The 25,937-nt window shown below is 33.8% G+C and overlaps 1 protein-coding gene across 1 annotated transcript in view; it reads right to left on the bottom strand.

Moving 5' to 3' along the window:
* LOC149054834 (DNA-directed RNA polymerases I, II, and III subunit RPABC3-like) overlaps positions 1-25,937 on the bottom strand; it is a 59,159-nt gene that overhangs the window by 3,755 nt on the left and 29,467 nt on the right. The window contains exon 3 of the mRNA XM_089228233.1: positions 16,971-17,157. Within this exon, the coding sequence (XP_089084359.1) occupies positions 16,971-17,157 (187 nt within the window). The remainder of the gene's footprint in view (positions 1-16,970; positions 17,158-25,937) is intronic.

The following is a 25,937-nucleotide window of genomic DNA, read 5'->3' as shown; positions in this document are numbered from 1 at the left end:
GTTATCCTTATGGGTATGATATACGTCTTCATGGACTATATTTTTGGGTAGACGCTTTACTTAGATTTTTAACGCGAAACGAATGTGTCCAGTAGTTATACAAATATGTATTTATTTTTTTTGGAACAAGTACCACATTATTTTTTGTAAATTTCAGAGGGAAAATACAAGTTTAGTTATTTAACTCAAATTGAAAATAAGTACGCGTATTTATTAATAATTATTTAAGGAAAAATGGAGATGAGCGTGCTGGGTGTATCACTCAGTAAACACAATACAATGTACATAGTCTTATATATACATACACAATTATTAATTAAATAATATCATTAAAAATGCGGAAAGTATTTAAAAAAAAAAAACATGACGTTTTGATATTATTTTATCAATCGAAAACGTAATTTATTGTAGTTTGCATATTGTTATTATAATTACGTTAACAATATCCATTATATATCATATAATAATAATAATAATAACGCCGACCTATAGAAGATCGCGTGCATTTTCCCCACCACCACCACCCTATATTATAATATGCACCGTTTATAATATTATTCGAATACAAACAATATTTTATCCATTAGACGAGCGAAGAGGCGTACAAACGGCAACCGCAACACAGGACAAAAGTATATAAGGTACAACACACACACACACACACACACACACATACACGACATTTATAATATATTATATCGATTGTGTGCGGTTCGCCGACGCCTAACGGCAGCGTCTGTTATTATTGTAGTGTAATATACGAATAGGTTTTCGCATTATATATTTATGCGGTCCCCGAGTCTTCATATTTAATATATATTTTTTTTTTGTTTAAAACAAATAAAAAAAATGCGTTTCCTATGCGTAAATTATTATTATAATATAATATACCAACTACTACGTAGAATTGCATATTATATCAGTATTATGGCGTACACGGTGCAGTGTGTCCGCTCCATTGCCCTTCGGCGGCCTTGACATTTTTATATCATTTTGTGGGTACATCGCGCAGAACACGCAATGCACATTACCCACCCGTACACTGCAATCGCCGTAGTACCTATAAATATACTACGCTTTAATTGCTGAAGAGGACTTTGTTGAGCTGCGATCGGGGTGGGGAGGGGGAAGGGAATTGGGATAAAATCTAGAGAAACCGATTGTAAAATGGATTTATAGGTATAATAGTTATTATAGACAACGACTGCGTACCGACACAAAAAGCTGCTGAGCGGATCGAATTATCTCGTACGGCACTGCAAAACGTAAAGATTTATGTGCGGTGTATTTTTTTGAATAGGTAGTAGTCATAATTGTTTCGAAATAAATTTTTTTTTAATAGGTAGGTGTTGTTTTTTTTCATTTTTTTTTCTGTTATCATCGAGTCTTGTAAGTTCTCGACCTTTTTTTATCACTTTTTAACATAACGGCAATGTACATTTTCAATTTCTTATGAGCAGCGAATGTTTTTCGGAGTATTTCAATTCATAATTTATACTTGATTATTCGTCCGAAATTCGATTTTTATACATCGAAACACTCCGAACGAAATTCCGGTTTGGGAAATTGAGATTAAAATTGATGTTGTCATATTAAAATATTATAAAAGTAAAAATATAAAAATATTTTAAAAATCATTTGCTGTACGTTAAATGAGTCACCTGCAGTGTATATGAAAATATATTTCGATCATCGTGGAAATAAAACTTAAAATCCTTTCTTATCATACGATTTATTATTTATTAATATATATGGACTGCGCTTCCCCTAAATTGTCATGCGCAGACGTAATTGTTATTAGTAAGAGACATAGGCGTGCGCAGGCCTCTTTTTCGGGATATGCAGAAGGCTGACAATAGCGCGCCTTGAAAGTTATTTTAGGCTCGTAAAATTATGATAATATGTATACACAATTCATAAATATTGAAAAAACCTACTGTTTAATTAAAAAAATATTGTAATAAATACCATTACATAATGCAAGAAGTATGTATTTCGCAAATACTTGGTAGTTGATAACTGATAACTGGATGTTTCAATTTTACAGAGTCGATGTTCGCCCCTCACAGAACTTCAGGGTATGCAGCTGCATACCCTGCATACCCCCTGCGCACGCCTATGGTAAGAGATAGCCAATATACTCGTGTAAAATAATGGGACCTGACTATAATACCTAAGCTGTTTTTTCCTAAAAAAGTTGTCATCTTTGTTGTTGAGCTATTCTCTCTCTCTCGCTGTCAATGTGTATAAATAGGTTCCGACGTCGTGAGCTATCTTTTTCTAAACACGTTGGTCCCTGCGAGACGTTCTCTCATCACTCTCTCTGTCTGTTATATCAGTCCATTACTTTATAGATTTAAATTTTACATCGATTGCATAATCCCTTGCACCGCACACACATCGAATAATACCTATCCATCGTCATTTGTCACGTTACACATCACGTATAATATTATTGTAAAAACGTATTATATGATGTTGTTTATGATATTATATTATAATATCGACGCAGGTAGCAAATGAAAAAAAAAAAATAAATAAATACAAACCAGCTGATATATGGCTATAGACTTGAAATTACAAAATTTTAGTACATCCGCATATACAATATATAATATACTATTATACAAACGCCATCTCATTAGACCTTTCTTCGTGTGTTTAATAAGGCTATAAAAGTCACATAGGATCGATATACCGTGTCACGTCGTGACTATGTCGACTTAGAGCTGCGCTGTAGTCAATATTATAATACGTCGTCGTCTTAGCACAACAATGCGATATAAATAGGTACATATAATATTGTATATATAATACGTTTACGACGGTATTGTTATTATTTATTATTAGATATTATACGTATCGTAGGTGTATTCAAGTCATCATTGTGCAAAAAACGCATACACACAGAATGGATCACGTTAGAAGAATTGAAGTAAGAATTGGCTAAAGCAAAATCGATTATAGGTCAGGAAAGTCCAAAAGTGCAGAATTCGCATTTATATAATAGTGGTATACATAGGTACTATATAATATAGCTATACACTTTTTCGCCCGTTAAAAATATCAACTCAAGGCGTGGGTGATTGTACAAATCTTCCCGTGCAGGATTTATCCAATAGGTATTATATATTGTGCATCTCGATTAGATTTTTTTTACAAACATAGTCATCATAATATAAATACACTGCTCTAATAATATAATATTCAATCGCATAATTGGTATTTTTTCGCTTCATTTTTAGCTTTGTATGTAGGTGAAGCGAATTTTTAAAATCGGTACCTATGATAACCAATTGCTAATTTATTATAAAAAACAAAAATTTATAATTATATATATAGAAAAAAATCTCAAATTTGCGATGTACAAACGAAGGGGCACTTATTAACGAGAATTATATATAGCCTATAGACCTTTTGGTGTCGCGAATTTCTGATTCTGATTGTAAAAAAAACTTTTAAATCGGATTAATATAGTATTCCAGACACACCCCCTCCCCCAAATAAACGGACAATTTTTCTTATTCTTTGTATATCTGCAGTATATATATATATATGATGTAGATAATATCATATAATAAACGGGAGGCAAATTTTTGCGAAATAAATCAGAGCATTAATAACACATCATCCATCACCGATGACAAACGTACGACTACGATTTTTTTTTTTAAATTTAAGTCATACTTTTATGTATGTATGTATGTATACATAGTGTAACAGAAGGACATGACCGAATGTCATACAACTTTTGTACATGATGTTATTCATTCGTCATAATATAATATATCTTCCCGTTACACCCTGAAACGTTTAAGAAGTATTCGTCGATTCGCGTTCAAATGATTATAACAGACGGTTTTCGTACAATCGTTGTGCATATAACTATACCCACTCACTCGCACTATATATAATACACGTGTATGCACAGTCGAACAGGGGTCGTACGTCAATCTGAACACAACGACCGAGAGTCGTAGTACGACGACGATGCGTGCGCTTGTACATGTGATAATAATATTATAATAGAACATTATTACAACATTATTGTTATTATTATTATATTGTAGTAAATTATACATGCAAAGAACTGAATATTTACTAACGGACGTCGCGTGCTTTCACGCCATTTCACTTGTTTAGGGTAGTTATATGTATACCGATGCGATAAAACCGCTTGATGTGTACCTACATATACTTGAGGGGCAGACATACATACAGCATACCTACATAATATTAAATGTATATATATATACAGGGTGATGTTTTTGAGCATGCTCAACCCTATTTTTTTCTTTAATGGCTACTAGGTAAGTTCATGTTTTATTCAAATTCTGATTTTAAGCAGACTTTAAGTAGACTTAAAGACGACCATCATATTTCAGATAATTTTTGTACTACTTTATGAGGAGTATATGTAATGATACCAATTTCTATTTTTCAAATGGGAACCCTCCTTCCTTTGAATTATTTAGCGGATAGTTTTTGTTGAAAATGTTGATGTACATAAATCAACATTCTGATTGAGTAGTTTCCGAGTTGATAGGATGTTTATATTATAAGAATAATAATCGTTAAAAATGGTTTAATAAAAATAAAAACTATAAGTAATAATGTTAGATTAAATTGTACTTGGATAATTTTCACAAATTATTTATATTGATAAATCGATAGTAATTGCTAACTTTTTCAAATCGTCTAAGAGCCCCCATCAGCGTATAGTTAACCCATTACCATGGACATATTATCCTTAAAAAACACAAATTTGCATGACTCAAAAACTACACTAGTTTGAATTTCGATTTAGATGCGAAAAATCTGCAATTGCTGAAGAATAAAAAAAGGAGGTTCCTATCTGAAAAACTGAAGTTTGTATTATCACAGGATAGTGGTACAAAAAACGTCAATGATTCGAAAACGGGTCTTCAAAAGAGTAGTTAAAAATTCTAAAAATCTGAATTTCAACATATTATGCATAATTTAACCGTAAAAATAGGTTGAGCATGATTAAAAAAAAATCAAACTGAATTTATATATATATAAACGAGCGGGTATAAGGGGTTAGGAAACGTCAGACGTACGTAAGGCAGTGGTTGTCTGCGTATAAATGTCGCGGTCACACGTTGCAGATCGCGCGCGACTTGTTGGGTCCTGCATGACCGTGTCCGATGATACAATAACCGCCGCGACGACGACAACTCACTCAACTCAGTGGCCGACACGGATATAACATATAATATTATAATACCGATACTGTACGGTGCTGTTAATATTATATTATTACGGTCGGAGGGTGTGACGTCGCCGCCGCGAGACGACCTTTTGCCACCGTCTGTCCTATAGTATGTAGGTGGAATTTCGACCGATCGCTGCCCATATTGTAAACGATTTAGAAGCCGCGCCAAAGCTTATAAATTATAATAAATATAGGTATACCTACCAATAATGATAATAATATGGACCCGCAGTGTTTTAGAATGGCGGCGGCGGCGGCGACAATAATAATAATTATTACTATTATTGAAGCAGAGGTCGACCGACCTCTCCTACCCGTGTACACGATGTTAAATGATAATAAATTGTTCATTATATTAAAACACACGCTGCAGCACATTAAAGCCATTCGTACATACACACACACTCATATTATGGTCGCCATTTAACAACTCGCCTCGTTTTCGTACATTACGTTGTATACAAAATGACGATGACCTGTCAACCGTTCAGCAGCTGTTGCAGTACGCACTAACAATAAATAATATTGTCATGTTACATGAATCGAATTCCGAAAAAATTACCGACACGAGATTCTATTATGATCGATCACAAAGTGTACTGAAAATCGTGTAGGTATTGGATTAGATGAGTGTTGGACATTTTTTATATAATGCTACGAATATAATTTACAATATGTAAAATAATTCATATATGTTATAATAAACGGATCTAATAGGTTCCTGAACGAAAACGGCGGTAATTTATTATGATATTATAATTATATGTATTTACATTTATCGACAAAGAGGGGAAAAAGTGAAAAAAAAACACGAAAATCCAGTTGATTTCATAATAACAATTGGTGACTTTCCCAGAGATTAATAAAATACTATAATATTCAATCAATATCGTAAGTCATAACATAGTAATAATAATATGCAAACTACGAGTAGAATACCTAATTTTATTCTAATAGTTTCTCAGATATATAAATAATAATAATAAAAAATAAATAAAATAAAACAGTCCAAAGAGGATAATAATACTATTAACTGCAGTTGAACAGTTTACGGGTGCATGCTTGCATGCGATGTACAGAAATATTCTTAAATGTTAATTACTAATTTTTAAGTATGCATTATATGAGAAACATTGAAGTAAAAAAAAAAAAAAAAAAACAATAAAAATACTAAAAATATAACAATGGCAATAATAATATATATAACTTAAAATGTATTATATACACGTTAAAATATATTAAAATGATAAACAGTTTTATGTCGTAAAACAAAAAAAAAATAAAAAAAAATAAATAAAAAAGTTTACGCAACAACAGTTTAGTGGGACGACGATTCCAAGAGCCAAACGAGAATATTAATTGTTGCCCCGCAGACTTATGAAATAATTGTCCAAAAATTATGTACATTAGGTTATATACGACATAACGTGATGATAATATATCATATACAATACAATAATACATAATGCGAGCTCGTTAACTTCGAACTCGTCGTGTGTATTATATAGTAATATAGTTTAGTCGATAATACGTAATTATTACCTATATTATGTGTTCTCGGCGGTCGATTTAATGCGTACGAAATAATATTATGCTATAATAATAATTATTATTATTTACCGAGTAACATTAATAATAATAATAACGTGGCAGCACTTAAAATTTATATAATAACATAAATAATAAATAATAATAGTACATAATATAGTGTGCGCGTTGAACTCTCGAAACAGACGGATTTGTAACATAATACGTAAAATAATTCGCATATCGTTACAGCGTCGTCTCGACCTGTCTAACACCGTCGTGGCCGAGAACAAACAACAACAACAACAACAACAATACCTAATAATATTATACGCAACAAACGCGTAGACAACACACCAGCACAATATAACGACGTAATAATAGTAATAATAATCGTAAATTATGCATACATTTTGATAAGTTTTTATCAAGTTCGCGTCGTCGTAAACCGTATGGTAATAATAATCGCGGTTACTGCGGTGCATTGCATTACATGTATTATCATCATGCGTTCGTTACGCGCGTGCGCCAGTGCACCAAAACAACGTCGGGGCGAATCCAAGTAACTGTGCTCGCGTGCACAATTTATACGTCAGGCGGCCGGTATGCTATATAATGCATACGTACCACTGCAGGTATACCGCCGGGAAAATCGAACCGTACCGCAGTACCAGGCGGCGGTACAAGATATCGATATCGGATGGGCATGGGCGGTACCGCAAGACGGCCGGGGGGCGTAACGGGGTACTTAAGTTTCCTTCGGATTAACGCGCGGGGGTAGGTTAGGCGATGAATTAGCGAGTACGCGCTAACGGACGTCGCGCGTGCAGAATATTATTACGGTACCTAATTATATTACCGTTTATTTGGCGGTGACCGATTAAAAATAGACCGACCCGGTTAGGTTAGGGCGACGTGGCGGACAAGAGGACGACGGCAATATGCGCGTCGCTGCAGTGGGCCAAATACCGCGTCGCGACGTACTACGCGTTGTGCGGCAACGATATAATATACATATTTTTTTTTTCCATTAACGACAACACCGCAATGTTATGTTATGATTTATACACGTCATGTTGTATTTAGTGCATGATTATAATATTATCATTACGGGACATTATGCCCGAGCTATGTACACGCCGTCGTTCGAATCGTGATGATATCGACGCACAGGCGTTGTACTGTACCGGAGGTATTCGATTGTACCGGCCACGAGCGCGGAGAGGACTACGAGGAGACACGGCATTGCGTGGCGATCAATACGCGGACGCAATAAATAATAACAATCGATTTGTAGAAAAGAAAAAAAAAAAATTCATAAAAGTAACTGCTTGAGGAGGAGATCGTCGTCGTCGTCGTCGTCGTCCTTGCCCTCGTGATGTGACAGCGGAGGTCAGGTGGTGGTGGATCCCCGCAGTACTCTAGCGGTCTACGGTACGACAGAACAGTGACGGACAGCAGAAAAATGGGCGCCGAAGTGTCGTACCAGATAGTGCATTTACATGATTTGGGAACGGCGAAAACCGTGTGTCCATGTCAAAAACACTTCTGGTACGGTCTTCGAGCACCCGTTCGAAACGTGCGTTGGACCAAGTGTGCGTGTCGATGTACCGCGGACGAGCGGCAGTGATCGCGGCCAGCGAATGAAACGAAAACGAACGGGATCTACGAATGAATCAAACAACGGACGCGGACGACTCGCGCGACACGGGCAGTGAACGGCGAGAGAACACGCACGGACTGCGTCGCGGCGGCACGCGACGCGCCCGTAGGCACCACAACGACTGTTCGCCGGTCGGCCGGTTGGTCTCTGCCGCGAACGACCGTAGAATGAAAATGCACGACATGTACGCGGCGGTGACGGCGGCGCGGTGGTGGGCGCCAGCCAAAGCCGAGGCGCGGCGGACGGACGCTGCCACAGCACTATACGACGTTGCACAATTGCGCGCTTGACGCCCGTGCGCGCGTGTGTGTGCGCACGCGCTCGTGTATTCGCGTGTATTTTTATGCGTGTGTATACTGGCGTGCAACTGCGGCGGCGGTGCATCGCGCGTCAGGCGCGGCGAGGGGGAGGAGGGGGGAGGGGGGCAACGTCCGGCCCTAAGCGCGTCGGGTGTCCGTACGTTGTTAGGAAACTAATATATTCGCCAGCGATGTTCTCCTTGTCTTTACACCGCATGCGAAATAAAAGTACAGCGTACCCACCATCCCCACAGCACCGCATGCACCCACCCCAACCCACGCCTACTAAACAGAGCCGCGATTATAGATATTTTTTCTCTGCAAATGGGAGATTGTACATTGTCTTCAACACCCCGGTTGAGCGAATAATCCTTAGGTTATGGGAGGATTAAAAAAATAAAAACGGATAGAAGACGTTGTCGTCATCATAATTATAAATATTACATATATATATGTGGCAAGAAACCAGCGATGGAATAGGTCACGTGCGTGAACTCCGTTCAAACGATGTGTGTAATACAATATTATGTTATCCGATGCACGCAAAAAAAAAGAAATAAAATATTCATATATGATATCGACTGAGAACAACGCTGCCGCGAAGTATCAAAAAGTTCGATACTATATGAGAATCTATCTCGCTGCATAACGGCGTGTTCGAAGTGAATGCGATTTCTATTGTGATACCAATGATACCATGCCGATGCGTCCAATGCGACGGAAATACAAACTATCTAAGCATGTGTCGACCGGTCCAAACTTGTCTAATTTTTTATGCGCGCCACAAAATTCGAATTCTAAATACAACGCAAACACAATAATGTATGCTATGTAATGTGGACGCGCCTTTATGATTTTTAGTCGGATTCACGGCGAAAGTCGATTTCGGAAATATAATACGAAACCAAACATTAGTGTTATAATAATATTATGTTCTAAATAAAATCATTCAATACATGCGATGCTGTCGATATTGCAGGAAGCGTTTAATATAATGTTGGCCGCACGCGATCGAAATGAACTGTTCACTGTGCAGTGATGTGTAATTGATTATTAATTACTAATGCGATATGAAAACACCACGACGACAGCTGCTGCGTCAGACGACGATGATATAGTACAATATATTATTATCATATTATTATTAATATATTTTATTACACGTTAGAGCAATGTGTTGAAGTGCAGTTGACTAATAAAATCGCATGTGGAAGAAGGTTTATTATGAATCAGTGACTGCAATGCAGCATCTGCAATTAACCAGGATAATATTATATAGGTGTATTTTATGATATTTAAAACATGACCACGCATTCGATTATAAAAGGTTAAATTATAATTTTCAATAAAAACGCCTTAAGTGCGATTAACATCTAAATAACTGTGAATAAAAATAAATATATTTTATGAGAATACAGCCACTAGCCAAAAAAATAAAAATAAAAATTTTCACATCCAAACTAAACTGCAGTTAAAATGTCACTAATTTACATTTTTATTATTCAACGAGGTCATTTAGAATGTATTCAATCGTGTTTGAATAAAATATACCATTTATTCTTTAAAGTACCGGTTTATTACATTTACACATGATTTTTCTAACAACAACAAAAATAAACAAATTTCAGTAACATTATAATAATATAAATCGATTAATTTTAATTCGATATACGACTTTAGAAGATTGCATACATACACAATTATATAACGGGCCTGCAGTATAGTTTGGTTCTCGGTGGTTGAATTGGCATGTACGCAATATAATTCTAATAGTCCGTTTAAATTAGGTACAAGTAAAATTCGCAACAACAAAGTTTGGCAACCGTCATATATGTGCTATCAATAAACGTCCTAATCGAAACGGACGTGGCCCATTTGGCAAAGGGGTTTAAGTATGCGGTGGCGTATATACTGCACAAACGACCTACTATAGACCTATTAGATTTATACATTCACCTGACTTTTATTTTATTTTATTCTTTCACACAATAGATTTTCTGACAAGCTATATACCTAGTGCGATGGTAAAGGATAAAACAACGAACGCGAGAGTGTGAGAGAGGGACGAGTGGGTGAGAGAACGGCCGCGGCAAGGGGAAATGTACACGTATAGATAAAAGCCTCGAGAAAAAGTGTACGGTAATCGTTGGGGTGCCGGGAGGGGGTAGAAGGGATTGGAAGAGAGAATATAACATTAAGTACTCGCCGCAATGCACCACTGACCCAGTTCTGCCGTGGGGTTTCGTGCCACGCGACTCTTGGCCCTTATAACCGTTCTCTTCCTCGCCACTCTCCGACACCCATGCCGGTATTTTTATTATTACTTCGCGGTATTGTAATGTTTAAACGCGGTACTATTTTTTCCAAACACCAGTCAGACTCTGCAGGCACGAGTTTAAAATATTATGTTCTTTTGACCTTTTTCCGTGTTGAAATGTGACGAATGTGTCAGAGGAAAGCCAACGCTGATAAACTTAATTTTTGTTGTGGGTTTTATAAAAAGTATTCAGGGATGCGTATCCGTCCTGCAGTATATTTTGTAATCTTCGTATTCGAATCGGAACCGACAACTTGCGAAACAACTGTATATAAGTGATATTAATCCGTCAAGGTCTGCATTGGCAAACTAAATAGATCGCAGGTCCGAGCGAGAAGGAAAACTACCTCCAACGCGTACGCTTTTATTTATTGAGTTTATTAGTTGGAGGAAAGATAAAATACCAAAGGAACGGTCATCATTTCCGGCACGAAGCCCACACGCTCATATTTTTACGCTGGATGCATACACCAAAGCCTCTGGATTGCCTACTCATTACGCCTTCAATGATATTACATTGCGCAACGAAACATATTAATTTTTTACACTGCGTCTTGGGCGTGGTTTTTGATTATGTTATATTCTTTAATGGAAGAAAAACTATAGACTGAACTATTTGTACAGCAATCAGTTGAATGATAATTTTTAAGTTTTATTATTGGATGGGGAAAAATATCATAATTTTAAAATTAATCGAATAATAATTATATAACCATAAACAATACATAACAAGTATACTAAGTATAGGTATTTATAAAAATATTTTTATTTTATTTTTATGATTTATATAGTAAAAAATCAGTGTCTATTATTATATATGAATTATAGAAGTTAGTAGTAAGTATTACCTATTATGATTTTTTATTTTTAATGACATGTTTAAGCGGTAAATTAAATTAGATTTCAGCTGTATCTACGTATCTATCACGTGTAATTAATGCATGATACATAAGTTGAAAAACAAATTCCACTAGAAGATAATATGATCAGTACACAAACCACAACCTTGACCATTCATATTTAATATCATTTGCACATGATTGAATGACCAATCAAAAGACCTTCACACAATCTAGTACTTGATTCGAGTAAACGTCAGTATAAACGAAGTAATATAAAAACAATTTCTAAATGATTATTAATTATTGTCATATTATTATTAAATAAAAATACCTAATAGAGTTATTATTTTACGGTTGAAATCAATGTATTATTTGCATTGAATACTTTACACAATAAATCATATTATAACATCGATATGCAATGTGGACGATAATAATTATAAATATAATGAAATTTAAGGATAAATAAAACATACCTAATATTAATCATGGTTTTAACATATTTTAATATTATATTACATAATAATATGTACACTGACTGAAACGTTTATGATTTTTGTTTGATACAAATGTCGTTTAATTTATCTTTACAAAGCATGCATGAACAGTACTTTATGAAAATTCAATGAAAAACAAATACAATACAAATAAGGTACCTCACACAGACGAATTTAAATTTAGACGGTCTCTGCTGTTTTAATTTAGGGCTAATATCTTTTTTGTTGCTTACGGTACTAAACAATTTGTTTAGCGTAATAAATTCAAAGCAATTTATCGCCTCAACGGCTCAACCCTGATATACAGTTTTAAATTACACGAGCCCCATATATTCATGCTTTCACTATATTCATGTATATATACAGGTTTATAAACAATTAATTTAAACACTGGAATTTATTTTACTGTTAAAGTTAATTTTTAAAAATAAATAAATCATTTAATTTATGTCTAACTGAACCTTAACTCATAAAATTAAATGATAAATCGAAAGATACTAAAAATCGTATAATATTAAAAAGTGATCGGAAATGTCATAAAATACTAATAATACTAACATTTAATATACATATTTATTTTTAAATTGTTTTTAGCTTGTTTCTACTGTTATTGGTTATAAACTTACAACTATGAGCTCAAACCAACCTCATTAGTCATTAAGTATAGATTGTGTTTTGTAAAAATACCTAAATCTACGGCACATATTATCATTGTTAAAAATAAATGGCAATTAATCAACTAAAATGTAGAGTAACTTGAGCAAACGAGTAATTTACGTTGGGCTTTTAATGACTACCCACCATGTTTTTTAACTGTACGGTTTATTTTAAATAATTTTAATTAATTATGAGTAATTAATTGCAGATTACTCGTGTATGAATATTAGGGTTAAGTAACAGTAAATAAGTTATAACTAATACGAACAAAATAAATTGAAAATAATACACTAAATTTACTAATTTTTATTTTAAAATATGAACAATTGGATTTTATTGTTTACTGATTAGAATTATTGCAGTTTTTCTAAATAGATACCTATATAATATAAATATAGTAAGTAATGAAGAAGGTTAGTTTTAGAATATATACTCAAGACCCAACTGTTATTAATCATTGATTTAAGGCTTGATGTTTAGATAAAAAAAATTAAGGATTATTATTTTCATAACGAATATTTAATAATTATACATGAGTATTTAACAATAATTATTTTACTGTACCAAAGTAAGAGACTGCAACATATTTTTAGTTTGAGCCGTTTTATAAAACTTAAATTTATTGTGAGGATCATTAATTGTAAAATTGTTTTAAAAAACGAACAACTAAGCTAAAATCTTCTAAAACCATCTACATATTTAATTTTTTTTTTTTAAATAGTAAATCATGATTTAATTTTCTTCATATCTTTAAATCATCTCATAATAAAATGTGTAGGAAATAGATACATTGGTGGGTACTCGGTACTTAAAATGTACTAATATATTAGTATGTCTAATTTATAACTGATGACGTTTGATTTAAATGTTATTAAAATCAGCAATATTAATATATATATATTAATATGTATTATAGGTAGGTAATAAGCAAAAACTCTGCCCAACGATTCAATCGGAACACGTTCAGCTATTAGTAATTATTTGCAAGTATTTATAACACCACTCACTAGGAAATCAACCTACAACGAGTTGTACGTGATATGTAAAGAATATGACATATTATACCTAATATCATTAGTCGAAGTAACCCGATACTCTCGGTATACGTCATACGCGAGATGACAATATAATATTATCATCATGATTTCATATCACCATTCACCATAACAGCTAACTATCGACTGGTGTAGGCAACTATTTGGATTTTTAAATTTTAAATGAAAATACTCAGTGCTCGTGCATTATAGGTACATTGCTCGGGAGGCTAGGCGATTAGTGAATTTACTGAATGACAATGTTCGAACATATTATTGTTATTGAATTATATATTATATAATATATACAACGTTATTAAATTATACGACTCCGGTTGTAATAAATGCCTGAAAACACAACCTAGGGGATTATATTAATAATACTCGTACATATTTTAGCGACGTAGTACGATATTCTTTTCAACTTTATTATAATATCGTAATATCGAAAATAAATTTATTATTGCAAATATTTTTTTACACACTATAACTTTTTTTTTCAACTTGTTATTTCATATTTACCGAAATAAACATTATAATAAATGAAAAAAATAACATCCAATAATATTTCATAATACTTGGTTATAATATTAATATATTATATAATAATCTAGCTATAATTGGCGATATCTGTTAATACCTACATTGATATCATTATCTAATATCGATTTAGATAGGTACTTATTTACACCGATATCGGAAAATTTGTTCTGCATCTCTACTATAACATTATTATTTATTATGTATTATACCTATCAATAATAGCTGTAGATAGATTGAGTAGTACCACTAGTACCTATTATAATACTCTGTATTGTAAAATTAATTTATGTCACCGCGTGCGTAGAGCTAATAATACATTTTGACCGAGGATTTGGCGATTTTCTCACAAGAGATGACAATAATACTAATACGGTAATAACTATTAACATATTGTAGTAATAATATTATGATGTAGAGATAGAAAAACGGGAATAATAACGTAACAATTTACACTGCAACCGTACATGAATATTATTTTTATTTTTTAATTGGTTAATTTCCGCAAGTTTCATACCGAGTTGATAAACCACGCGCTAACACAATGACATTATTATGTATTATATTTACAAAAATATTATTATTATTATCACCATATAATAATGCAGGGCCGACGAAAGCGTAAAATTGTATTAAATTTGCCTGTTCTCATATTATACCACGACAACGTTATTACTTATTATTGTTAATTACAATATAATATATTTATTTTATAATAACGCCTACCTATTTAACGACACGCTTACCGCATCAATATTATCATCACAAATAATATCATAGGTAGGTACATGGTTTTGATGGCTGGTATAAAACAAACTGGTATATTATAATATCAAAATATTGTAAAATATTAATAATATGCAATCGTACAATTCGTAATCTATAGCGTTATTATTAACCAAAGGTGAGCAAGTTAATGAAAATAATCAACTCAAGGTAAGTTAAGAGGACACATGATCGTTAGGTTAAAAGTTAACAGTTAACAAATAATTAATTTAATTCGATAAGTTTAAAGTTAATATTGAAAAAAATGTTAATTTCATTCAGTTTCAAAAAAGTAAGTGTATTGTTTTTAAATTAGTATGTAAATTGCATAATGGATGGATGTCTATCGAATATAATAATATTAACCAATATACAAAATTATTTTGCCAAGAAAAAGAACAGAATTGATTGTGTTATTGTTATAGTATTGGATTTTAATATTTTATATTAATATATTTAGATATAAACGAAAAATTTCAAAATGTATTTAACTCGATGGATTATTTTTAAATCAGCTGAGAAAAGTTTAAGTTTTGTCAACTGCCAACTAAACTAACTGGTCAAGTTAAAAAGTTTAAAAAATAATAATTTTTTAACTAGTTAATGCCCACCTTTGATTTTTACACATATTCGTATAACGTTACAACAATATTATAAATAATATTTTATACATGAGAAACGTTTGTCCAGCGCAGAGTGATGCCGTCCGTAGAAATTGTTCTGCGATGGAACTGAGATACCACCAGCTGTGTTCACTCTGATTTCATCGAATAATTATCGAAACAATAAGACAAGTTAACACAGCGAGGTTCCCAGTTCCACACGTCAGAATGGTCGTTTCGGCTGCAGCGACTGTGATTCCGCCAAAATAATCTGCTCGTCCGCGTACCGATGGCGTGATCTGTCATCGACGCATGGCGGTAACACGCGCCGTCTTTTACCCATAGATCGCGCTGCGTGTACCGTGCAAACACCACGACGCGTTTCGTCAATATTAATACGAGTAACGATAAATAGAAAAAATGCAAATATGCGTACAAAAAACTATTACACTCTACTACGGAATTATACTCTCTCTGCCAAGTGGATGTGGTGGTGATAATGGATGGATGGGTGGACACAATAGATATCGCATTTTAATAATCGTGTATATTGTGCACGACGCAACCAACGGGTACGTGAAGTGTTTTGTTTTTATTCAGATAACAATGTTAAACGCGACGGAGACTCATCCGAGAAAAATTTCGAACAGACGACCACCACCGTCCACATCACAACCACCTCCAATGTGTAAACACACAATCGTTTTTTGACTATAAATATAGGTAATATTACTAATATTAGATAATTATATTGCCATCATCATCATACCAAATTGTAATTTACAATTCGTAAATTCGTCACAATATTATCTCCGTCGAGAGTTAGGGCCAGTTGTACCGTCTACGGTTAAACTTCGATTACGCTTAATCAGCTGATAACAGATATTTAACCGTGCAAATTCGGCCGATTAAACTCCGGTTAACTTTAATCAGGGACGGTACAACTGGCCCTTAAGAGCACAATAATTTTATGATGTGGGTAGGTACTCACAGTTTGTTCTTGTGCGACTCCTTCACCTTGTCGTCGCCTTCGATCCGATAGATCTTGCCATACATGACATACTCGAAACTGTCGGCCCGACAGCCGTTCTGATCCATCTCTATGGGGTTCCAATCGCCAGCGTCAGGCTGTCCATCTTCGCGCAACGTCGTGGCCAACACCAATCGGAACTTATCACCTGCAACGAAAAAAATTTCCCGTTTTTAAGCTGGTCAATTTTCTGTCTAGTCAACGCTTTTTGGGGGGTTACGCATTATTAACTTCCGAGTTTTCCGAAGTCACAATAATATAATATTTTATCAGACGTATGCTACATTATTGCCGGCCGGCATTCTAGGAAACCGGTTGATTAGAAGACAAAAACCGGAGACGTTAAAAATGAAACCTGTCAGACAAAACTAATTCTATTCTTACTTCACCGTAGGTAAAAACATATATTATTCACACGCCCGATGACCACCAGTCACATACAAGATATGTAAATATTATCGGCAGAGAATTAGCTCTTATATACCTAGCACCATTGTATCTGGTACTCCGCACGACCGGGAATGCGAGATCACGAAATGTTAATTTTTGGGAGTGCTTTCCAGCGGATATTTCTCCTTTCGACCCACAACAATATTATACCTAATAATCGATTCGTTTAGTTTAACGTCGCCAATACCATTAGTACTTATTTATTATGTACAGTTATCTAAACCACTACCCCGGTGCATGTTCGCAGTAAAATTTAATAGACTGTTGGAATTTGAATATTTTATACCCTCCATCTTATAATAACAATATTATTTTTTATAATAATTATTTTGAATGGTTGAGGGAATGAGAAAAATATAATAAAAACGAAACCGTAATCCAACGTAATTTATACATACTATGATACAATTGAGTTCATAAATTAGAATAGGTATTTTACACTTTTTTTAAGTAATTGTGATCATCGGATATAATACAAAAAAAAAATTGATATTATCTACTGACAAAAATTATTATTAAATAAGTGGTGCCTACTATATGTATCATAAATTCAGTGTGAAACAGTAACGTAAAAAATTGCATGCATATTTAAAAAAATACGAATTTGATATTTTATTGCTTCAAAAATAAAACAAAAATCGAAAGAATTATGACAAATATATAAATGTATAGAAAACCTTAAAATATTGTTCTTAATATATGTATCAATTCAAACGTGTATAAGAAACATAGACTGCAAATAGATAGAATAGTTCGTGTTGTGGAAGAACCTGATATTATATACACCATATTATGAAAGCACATTTCAGTATTACTCATTTTGACACTTGGAATCCTGATATCCATATGTATATAGTATGGCATATATTATATGTGTACCTCTATAAAAAAATCAAATTCTTGAGAACCAGTTTTTAAACTAGAAATTTACTTGTACAGTTCAATTAGATAAAACTTTTTTTTCTTCAAAACTATTCAATAATATGCACTATTCATTATAGGATTAAAAACATATAGACTATAATAGTATTATAATATTAATAGTAATTTAAGCTAGGCAAAATTAAATTCAAAGTAATTAACATACGTGGTTCAATACTTTGACTACAAAGCTTTGAATAAAGAGGTACTCAATTGATTATATTTGAACTTTGTCTCTATAATTAGAAGCACTATAGGTTTATAATAATGTATTGCATATTTGTACCCAATCCTATTATTTAATAACATTGAATAAAAATGTAAAAACTTAAAAAAATAAATCAATAGTTCATACAATCAAACATTGTTCACTGTCTTCACATACCTTTAAACTTTCCTTAAAGGACTCTTCTCCGACCTCTCACTGAACTCGTAAATTTAATGAAAGTAAACGTCTTGATCTATCCCACATCTTATTTCACCATCTTTCACTCAAGACTCCAACGCGTAGAGTATTCGCTGTATACTATTCAGCTATACTCATTTTTTTTAAATTGTCATTATACATATGTAATCGTAGGGTATCCTATGATTTTTCCATTCAATCTCATTACGATCAAATATCAATCATAACATACTATTATGCTAATGTATGTACGATGTATAAAATCGTTTAAACTGGTTGCTAATTTCATTGTATTTTATTATTGCTCTTTATTTATAAATTCTTCATTTACCTTAATTTACTAATAAAAGTAATAAAAAAATATAATATATATTTAAAAAATAGGTCAATATATTGAAATCAGATAGCGAACGATGAGTACTCATTTTGTTTTGCTATGGTACACAAAAGCTTACAAATTTTAAACTGGTTTCTACACAGAGATCGACTATCACTATTTACGATTGGTATAATTTATAAAAATTACAGAATAAATCGAATAATGACCAATTCTGAAATATACCATCTTGACCCGAATTCCAATCAATAATAATATATGTATTGGTAGATATAAGATAGAAGCTGTAAATGTCTACTAAACTTTAGAAGTATTTGTTCGAAAGTGTATAAAGAAGAAAAAACATCGTTGTAAATTAGAACATACATTTATTGACCAAGAATCTAACACTACTTAATAGTTACTAAATGCTTACATATGTATATATATATGTTAGTAGTACTAAAGATTAGTAATACTAAAGCCTAAAAGAACGGTAGGTATAATCAAATTTAAAACCACTTAATAAATAAACGTCAAATATATTTATAATTCAGAGAATCGAAAACTTTAGAGAGTACCCTAAAATTAATTGTACATATACTGGTGAGTATAATAAATTATTCAGTATTAGATTTTGATTATAGTGATGGGTCAATAAACGGAGGTCAGCCTAGAATATTTTATGTTTTTGTAGTTAAAATAACATATTGTGTGTATTAAATTTGTTATTATCAAAAACAAAATGACTGAAACGGAGAGCGTAAAAAACGAACCATATTTCCATTTGATATAACTGTTTAAATACATATTTTATTTGTACACGATAATTTTATCAATAAACAGTTTAATGAAATTTTATTTTAAATAAAGTTACCATCGGTAATATCCAATAAATAAATAGGGACAAAAAAGCGAAGTTATACCAGCCAGAAGTCTATCCACAAACATATATATATAGAATATATAGATATTATATGTATATTACAGTAACTTTGTGTCCATCATATACGTTTTAATTTCGAAAATTATTTTCTACCAAATGTAAAGGTTTACAAAAACATCCAACTAAAAGTCATTCCCTAACCCGCAAATATATATAATTTAATATAACCATAGGCATCATAGACTAATGATAAATCATATTATGAAATAATTTTTTTATCAATCAATATTTGTTTTTTTTTTTTTTTATTTGTTTCAAAGAAATATCCGTTTTAAATTATAAATCATAATATAAAATGTACTAATTTTGTTTAATTAAAATAAAATCAATACTATGCAGTTATGCATTATATATTTATATGTATAGGTATATTCCACTGCAAGAACATAGTATAATATTATAAAATTGATTTTTAATTTTCGTTTTATTACCACAACCATAATATTAAGATAAAACACATTACCTACAATACCTAATAAATTATAGTAATGTATATTTATAATACATATTATTATACATTATTGAAAATATTTTTTTTATGTTTAAACAATTTTCAGCGTAAAATTATGCAATAATTCTTCGTAAAATAGATTTTTGGCGCATACAGTAGGTCACTGCAGCAATGATCAAATTACTGTAGTAATAGTTTCTGCGAACCGATAAGTTTTGAAACTGCGTTTTCACAGTTTTCACAGTTTTTAATTTTATTACATTATATAGGTACTGTTTTTTATTTGAATGTCTCGCACGTATACCATAATATACGTCATTATAAAAAATTTTACAACTAGAAAAAATATTACACCAGACCGACAATCCGAAAATCGCCCGTGGTTTACAACAGTCTCTGAAGTTTTTCGTTTGCATATCATTAATTCTATACGTAAAAAATTTGATTGGTCGTTTGAGAACCGCATGTTTTAATGTTATATGATACAGATAGGTAGTGAGTATTAATTTTACATAATATGGTAGATAATAATAGGTAGATTATACGAGTACATCACAGGTTTAAAAATATATAGAATTAAAAAAGAAAAAAAATGTTGGATGATAAGACTGCCGATTATTATACGCGAAAATATTAAATATTACCCAAAATTCAAAATATTCCCCATTGAACACGGTTTAGCGATTGCCCTGCAAGTATGCACGATTGTATATAATGTTATTAAAATGTCCGTTCAATACGTTCTCTGCTGTACTTAACGCGTCGGATAGGTTATAGGTTCGCCCTGGTTTTTTTTTTTCAAGCAGAACTTGAATACTTGATCCACGGAACCCTCTCCCGCAATCAATTCAACCCTCGTCGGGCGCGGCGGCGTGCAGAAAGGGGTACGGTAATACCACGCGCACTTGCGTTCGCGCATCGCGTCCTACAGATTTTCTTTTTTATTGTTCATCATACAATATTTATTGCGCAAACATAATGTACAACCAAAGAAAAAATTATATTATACTTGTACCGAATATTCGGAATATACACTGTATACCAACATAATTTTCGTTGTGCGTGAACGTGTATCTGTACGTAAATGTGGCGGCGGCAATGTCGAAGGTTCGAGCGTGCGCGCGGCGAGCGAGAGAGCGATTGGCGGTAGCGGAGTGAGATGAACATCCTAGCTACATACATTATACGCGGAACGGTGAGGGGCAGAGAGCGAGAGTGAGTACAACCTTGGCACTGAGAACCGCCCGTGCGCATCTAACCTTGGCATTGAAAACAACGACGGCGGCGCGCAGAGAAGACTCGCGCTGAAATCGCGATGGAAACGCGGCACCGTGCCGCCGCCGTGGTCGGTCGATGGACGGATGGACGGTGCGGCGACGGGTGTGCGGAGCGCCAGGCGCGAGCGCCAACCGCACGGTGGGAATTCACGGTGACGGCGGCGGGAACAGGGTAACGGCGACGTGCGGTCAGGCGAGTGGAGGCGAAAAAAAAACAGTCAGACCGGCGCGTCAGAGACCTGACACACTACGCCGGGTGTTGCGTCAATCCACCGGCGGAGAGTACGTGCGCGCGCGTTTGCGGGCGGTGGGCAAGCACAAAGGTCGGTGGTGGCGGGGTGAGGGGATGGGTGGTAGCGGGCGAATCGATCCGATGGTGCGTGCATGTGTGTGTGTGTGTGTGTGGCACATCACCAGCTGACGGCGGTAGCAACCTTGGATAATATAATTTTTCTTTCGAACACAATATCGTATATAATATTATAATAGTGCGAGAGATAAAAAACCCCTTCCCAAATAATTTTTTTTTAGCAATAGGCACAGTAGGTACATTGCTGAGATAACGTTATTATATATCGTATTCCCGACAGAATAAACGTATGGCCGCCTTTTAATATTGGCAAAACACAACAGTACGCATAATAAAATAATATAATATGTATATGTGATACTTCTACATTGTTGTTGTTTTGATGATGAGTTTCCTATGCATATAATGTAAATAATATTTTTCATTTTTCTTTTTTTTCGTGACACATTAAAATTTGTTTTAAATATACGTCGTAACATACCTATGCTAACATCTGCGCAGCCACTTGGCAAAACCAACGTCGAATTTTCATATTAAACATTCGCGTCAATATAATATGACCGAGTGATTATATTTTCTAGTTTTTACGCCTAGCGAAATCTAACGTGTAATCGGAACAGTACGTAAAAAACGCGTAAATATTTTCATGAAAACATTTTCATTTTGGCAACTGTTCAACAATACAATTAGACGGCAATAATGTTTAACTTTAAACAATTTTATTTTTGGGTTTCCGTGGGAAAAATGCACAACTTGTGCTGGCGTTTTCAAGAAAACGAAAAGCGATTAAATAATAAAAATCTTAAAAAAAATCAATGATGTTTGTAATAAAAACTCAGTGAATGTATGGGAAAATGTATAGGTACAACTATACAATCAAAAAAATGTGTTAATTGCGTTCTTATGCGTAACGAAAATAATCTAGTTTTGTGTACTATAGTGAGCGCGTAATCGTTTAAATTATTCACAAACATCGTTCCAGATGATCTCTATTTTATAGAATTTTAAAAAAAATGTATAGACTTGATTTAGAGAAACACTGAAGATATCTCATTACCTTGTACATATTTAATTTTATTCGTATAGCTAATATGTATATGTAAAAAAAATTAAATCTAAATAATTGCAGTATTTAATCAAAAAATTACGATACAACATAATGGTTGTTACTATTATGGGCAGTAAAAAAATAAATAAATGTTTTTTAAACAGCTCATTCCAAACACATAATTTTACTACGAAAATTCGTAATAAATTATGATAAAAACGGACACTAAAAAAAGTGGGTAAAATTTGCCTGATTCATTATTCAAACCCATTTAAAATACCACAGCGACATATCGTTCTAAATATTTCATATTGAATTCTAAAATCTACAAAAAAAATAATCGGCACGATACCTAAATTATAAAATAAAATTACTATTAATTACTTTTTATTTGTTAACCTATACCAACTATATAAAGAAGAACCTATAAATCAATCATTTCTCGATTATACATACCTGAATAATAAAGTATATAGGATACTTTTTGTCGGAGGCAATCGGAGACGTATATTATTGTGGCCCGTGCATCGGGAAACGGAATTCGCGTTAATTCGGTGGCGGACGTGGGGATTCTTGAAAACTGAATGATTTATTTTCTGTTTAAATCGGCTATTCGGATGGGATTTTGGCAGTGAAATGTGATGTCTTTGTCGGTACGCGGAGAGATTCCTCTCGGTGTTTTCGCAAAACGCGTAATATAGTTATGAAGTTATCGAGATGAAAACATCGCAGTTCACAAACATCACAAGTCTGAGGTCGTTTCGGGCAGTAAAGTAGAAGAAAAAACGAATTTCGCGAGACAATCGCGATATCCGCGGCTGCAAGACGACCGCAATATTGTACGTATTATTGTAACGAACAAACGTCAATAACGCTACGTTTATATGATATTATCGTAATATTATATAATAATATAGCCGACACGACGACACGGTATAATGATATAAATTAATTGTTTTTAAACGCAATAACTCTATCACGGAAACGTACAAATATTTTAATATTAATGGCGATTATTACCGAGTTCCGTATAGACGTCATCCACGACAGGCTCGCATATTACGATATTATAAATATTATACAGCTGCACAATTATACACCGCACCACAACACACTAATCTAACACTATATAGCTGCTTCGTGGCCACCATTTAGTCCGATATTGTACATTATACTATAGTGAGACGACCTATATAGTCCGCGCGCATATCGTCAATATGTTAACATTATAATAATATCATTATCAATAGGCATAAAATATTGGTGCGTAAACGGCTGCGCAAATAACATTATCGAAAAAATAACAATAGCAATTATTATTATTATTATTATTATTATTGTTATAATATACTTCGCAACGACGGAAAGCCACATACATAATAAAACTATATAATAAATTACAATAGTTGAATATTATAATATCATATTAATACTATAGTAATATGGTAACGCGCACAGATGTTTGCCCACCTAAAAAAATGATAATATAATATGCCACGGCAACATAATATTATATTATACTACTATACACGATGCATATTATAGTTATATAAATAATCATTACGCGAGCAATAATAATAATTATTGATAAGTCATCGAAACGCGAAACGAAAAAAATATCGCGCGAATGGTTTTTTTTTTTTTTTTTTTACCGTAAAAGTGGATGGCATTACGGCGGCGGCGGCTGCTGCTACTTCTGCGACGGCGGCGGCGGCGGAGGTCGGCCGCGCGCGCGTGTTGTTGACAAAGCGTTAAGCGGCTGCGGCGGCGAGGAAGCTACTAACGCCATCGACGTCGACGCGTTCTTGTGGCGACGTGCGACACACGGCGGCAGTACAACATACAATATACACACGCCGGTAAACAGCGGCGGTGACGGTGACGGTGATGACTGATGATAGTGTATGGGAGACGGTGATGAGCGACGGGAGTGCACGACCGTGCACTTGCGACTGTCGTGCGGTGGGGTTTTTGAAAAACCCGCGAGCGCCGACGAAATATTACTGCATCGCGTATATACCTAACCTACGTGTCGAAAACTTTCGCACCAACCCATTCGGGGCCTCCCGTTCGGCGGCGGCGGCGGCGCGCACGCACGTTTTGCCAAATATACCAGCACGGGTCGGCGGGGCGGGCGTAGGAGTGTATACTCTAGGCGCCTCGGCTGCTGCCGCCGCTGACGACGACGTTCTGCGCGCGCGCGAGCGGTCGTATAAAATGTGTACACAATATTATTATTAAATTGTGTTTATAAGATACGCCGACGGGTTGGGGGCAGAGGCGAGCATAAAAATATTATACATAGGTGAGCGAATATAAAATATTAATTATTAATCATTGTTGCCAGGAATAATAAAAGGACAGAAGAACGCGAATTTCCGGGATACCGACAAGAGCACGCAGGGTAACACGGTATAATATTACAAATTATTATTAAATATATACTCAGATACGGCACGATGTAAATGACGATTTGTATTATAAACGATAAATCGATCGTACACCGAAAAAAAAAAATCGAACGATTGAAAAATCGCTTTCGGAGATAAAACACGTCCTATAAATATTTTAATTATTTCAATTGTGCACTAAACACATTACGTGCACATTTATTTAAACATTTTATTACTGGTCCAGCCGCCCGGAGTTGTCAAAATTTGTATTTTAAACAATAGAAATGCCTATGTATATTAATTAGGAACCAAAAGGAGATATTAGGCCTTTCTATCTCACCATGCATACATCACTTAAAATTTTACCGACTAAATCTTTTGGTAGGTAAAGTTGGTATTTTACTCGCATC

This window comes from Diuraphis noxia, unplaced genomic scaffold (genome assembly GCF_037042655.1).
Source record: "Diuraphis noxia isolate RWA-SAM2 unplaced genomic scaffold, SU_Dnox_SAM2 contig0005, whole genome shotgun sequence".
Lineage (NCBI taxonomy): Eukaryota > Metazoa > Arthropoda > Insecta > Hemiptera > Aphididae > Diuraphis > Diuraphis noxia.
This window is presented reverse-complemented; position numbering and strand designations above follow the sequence as displayed.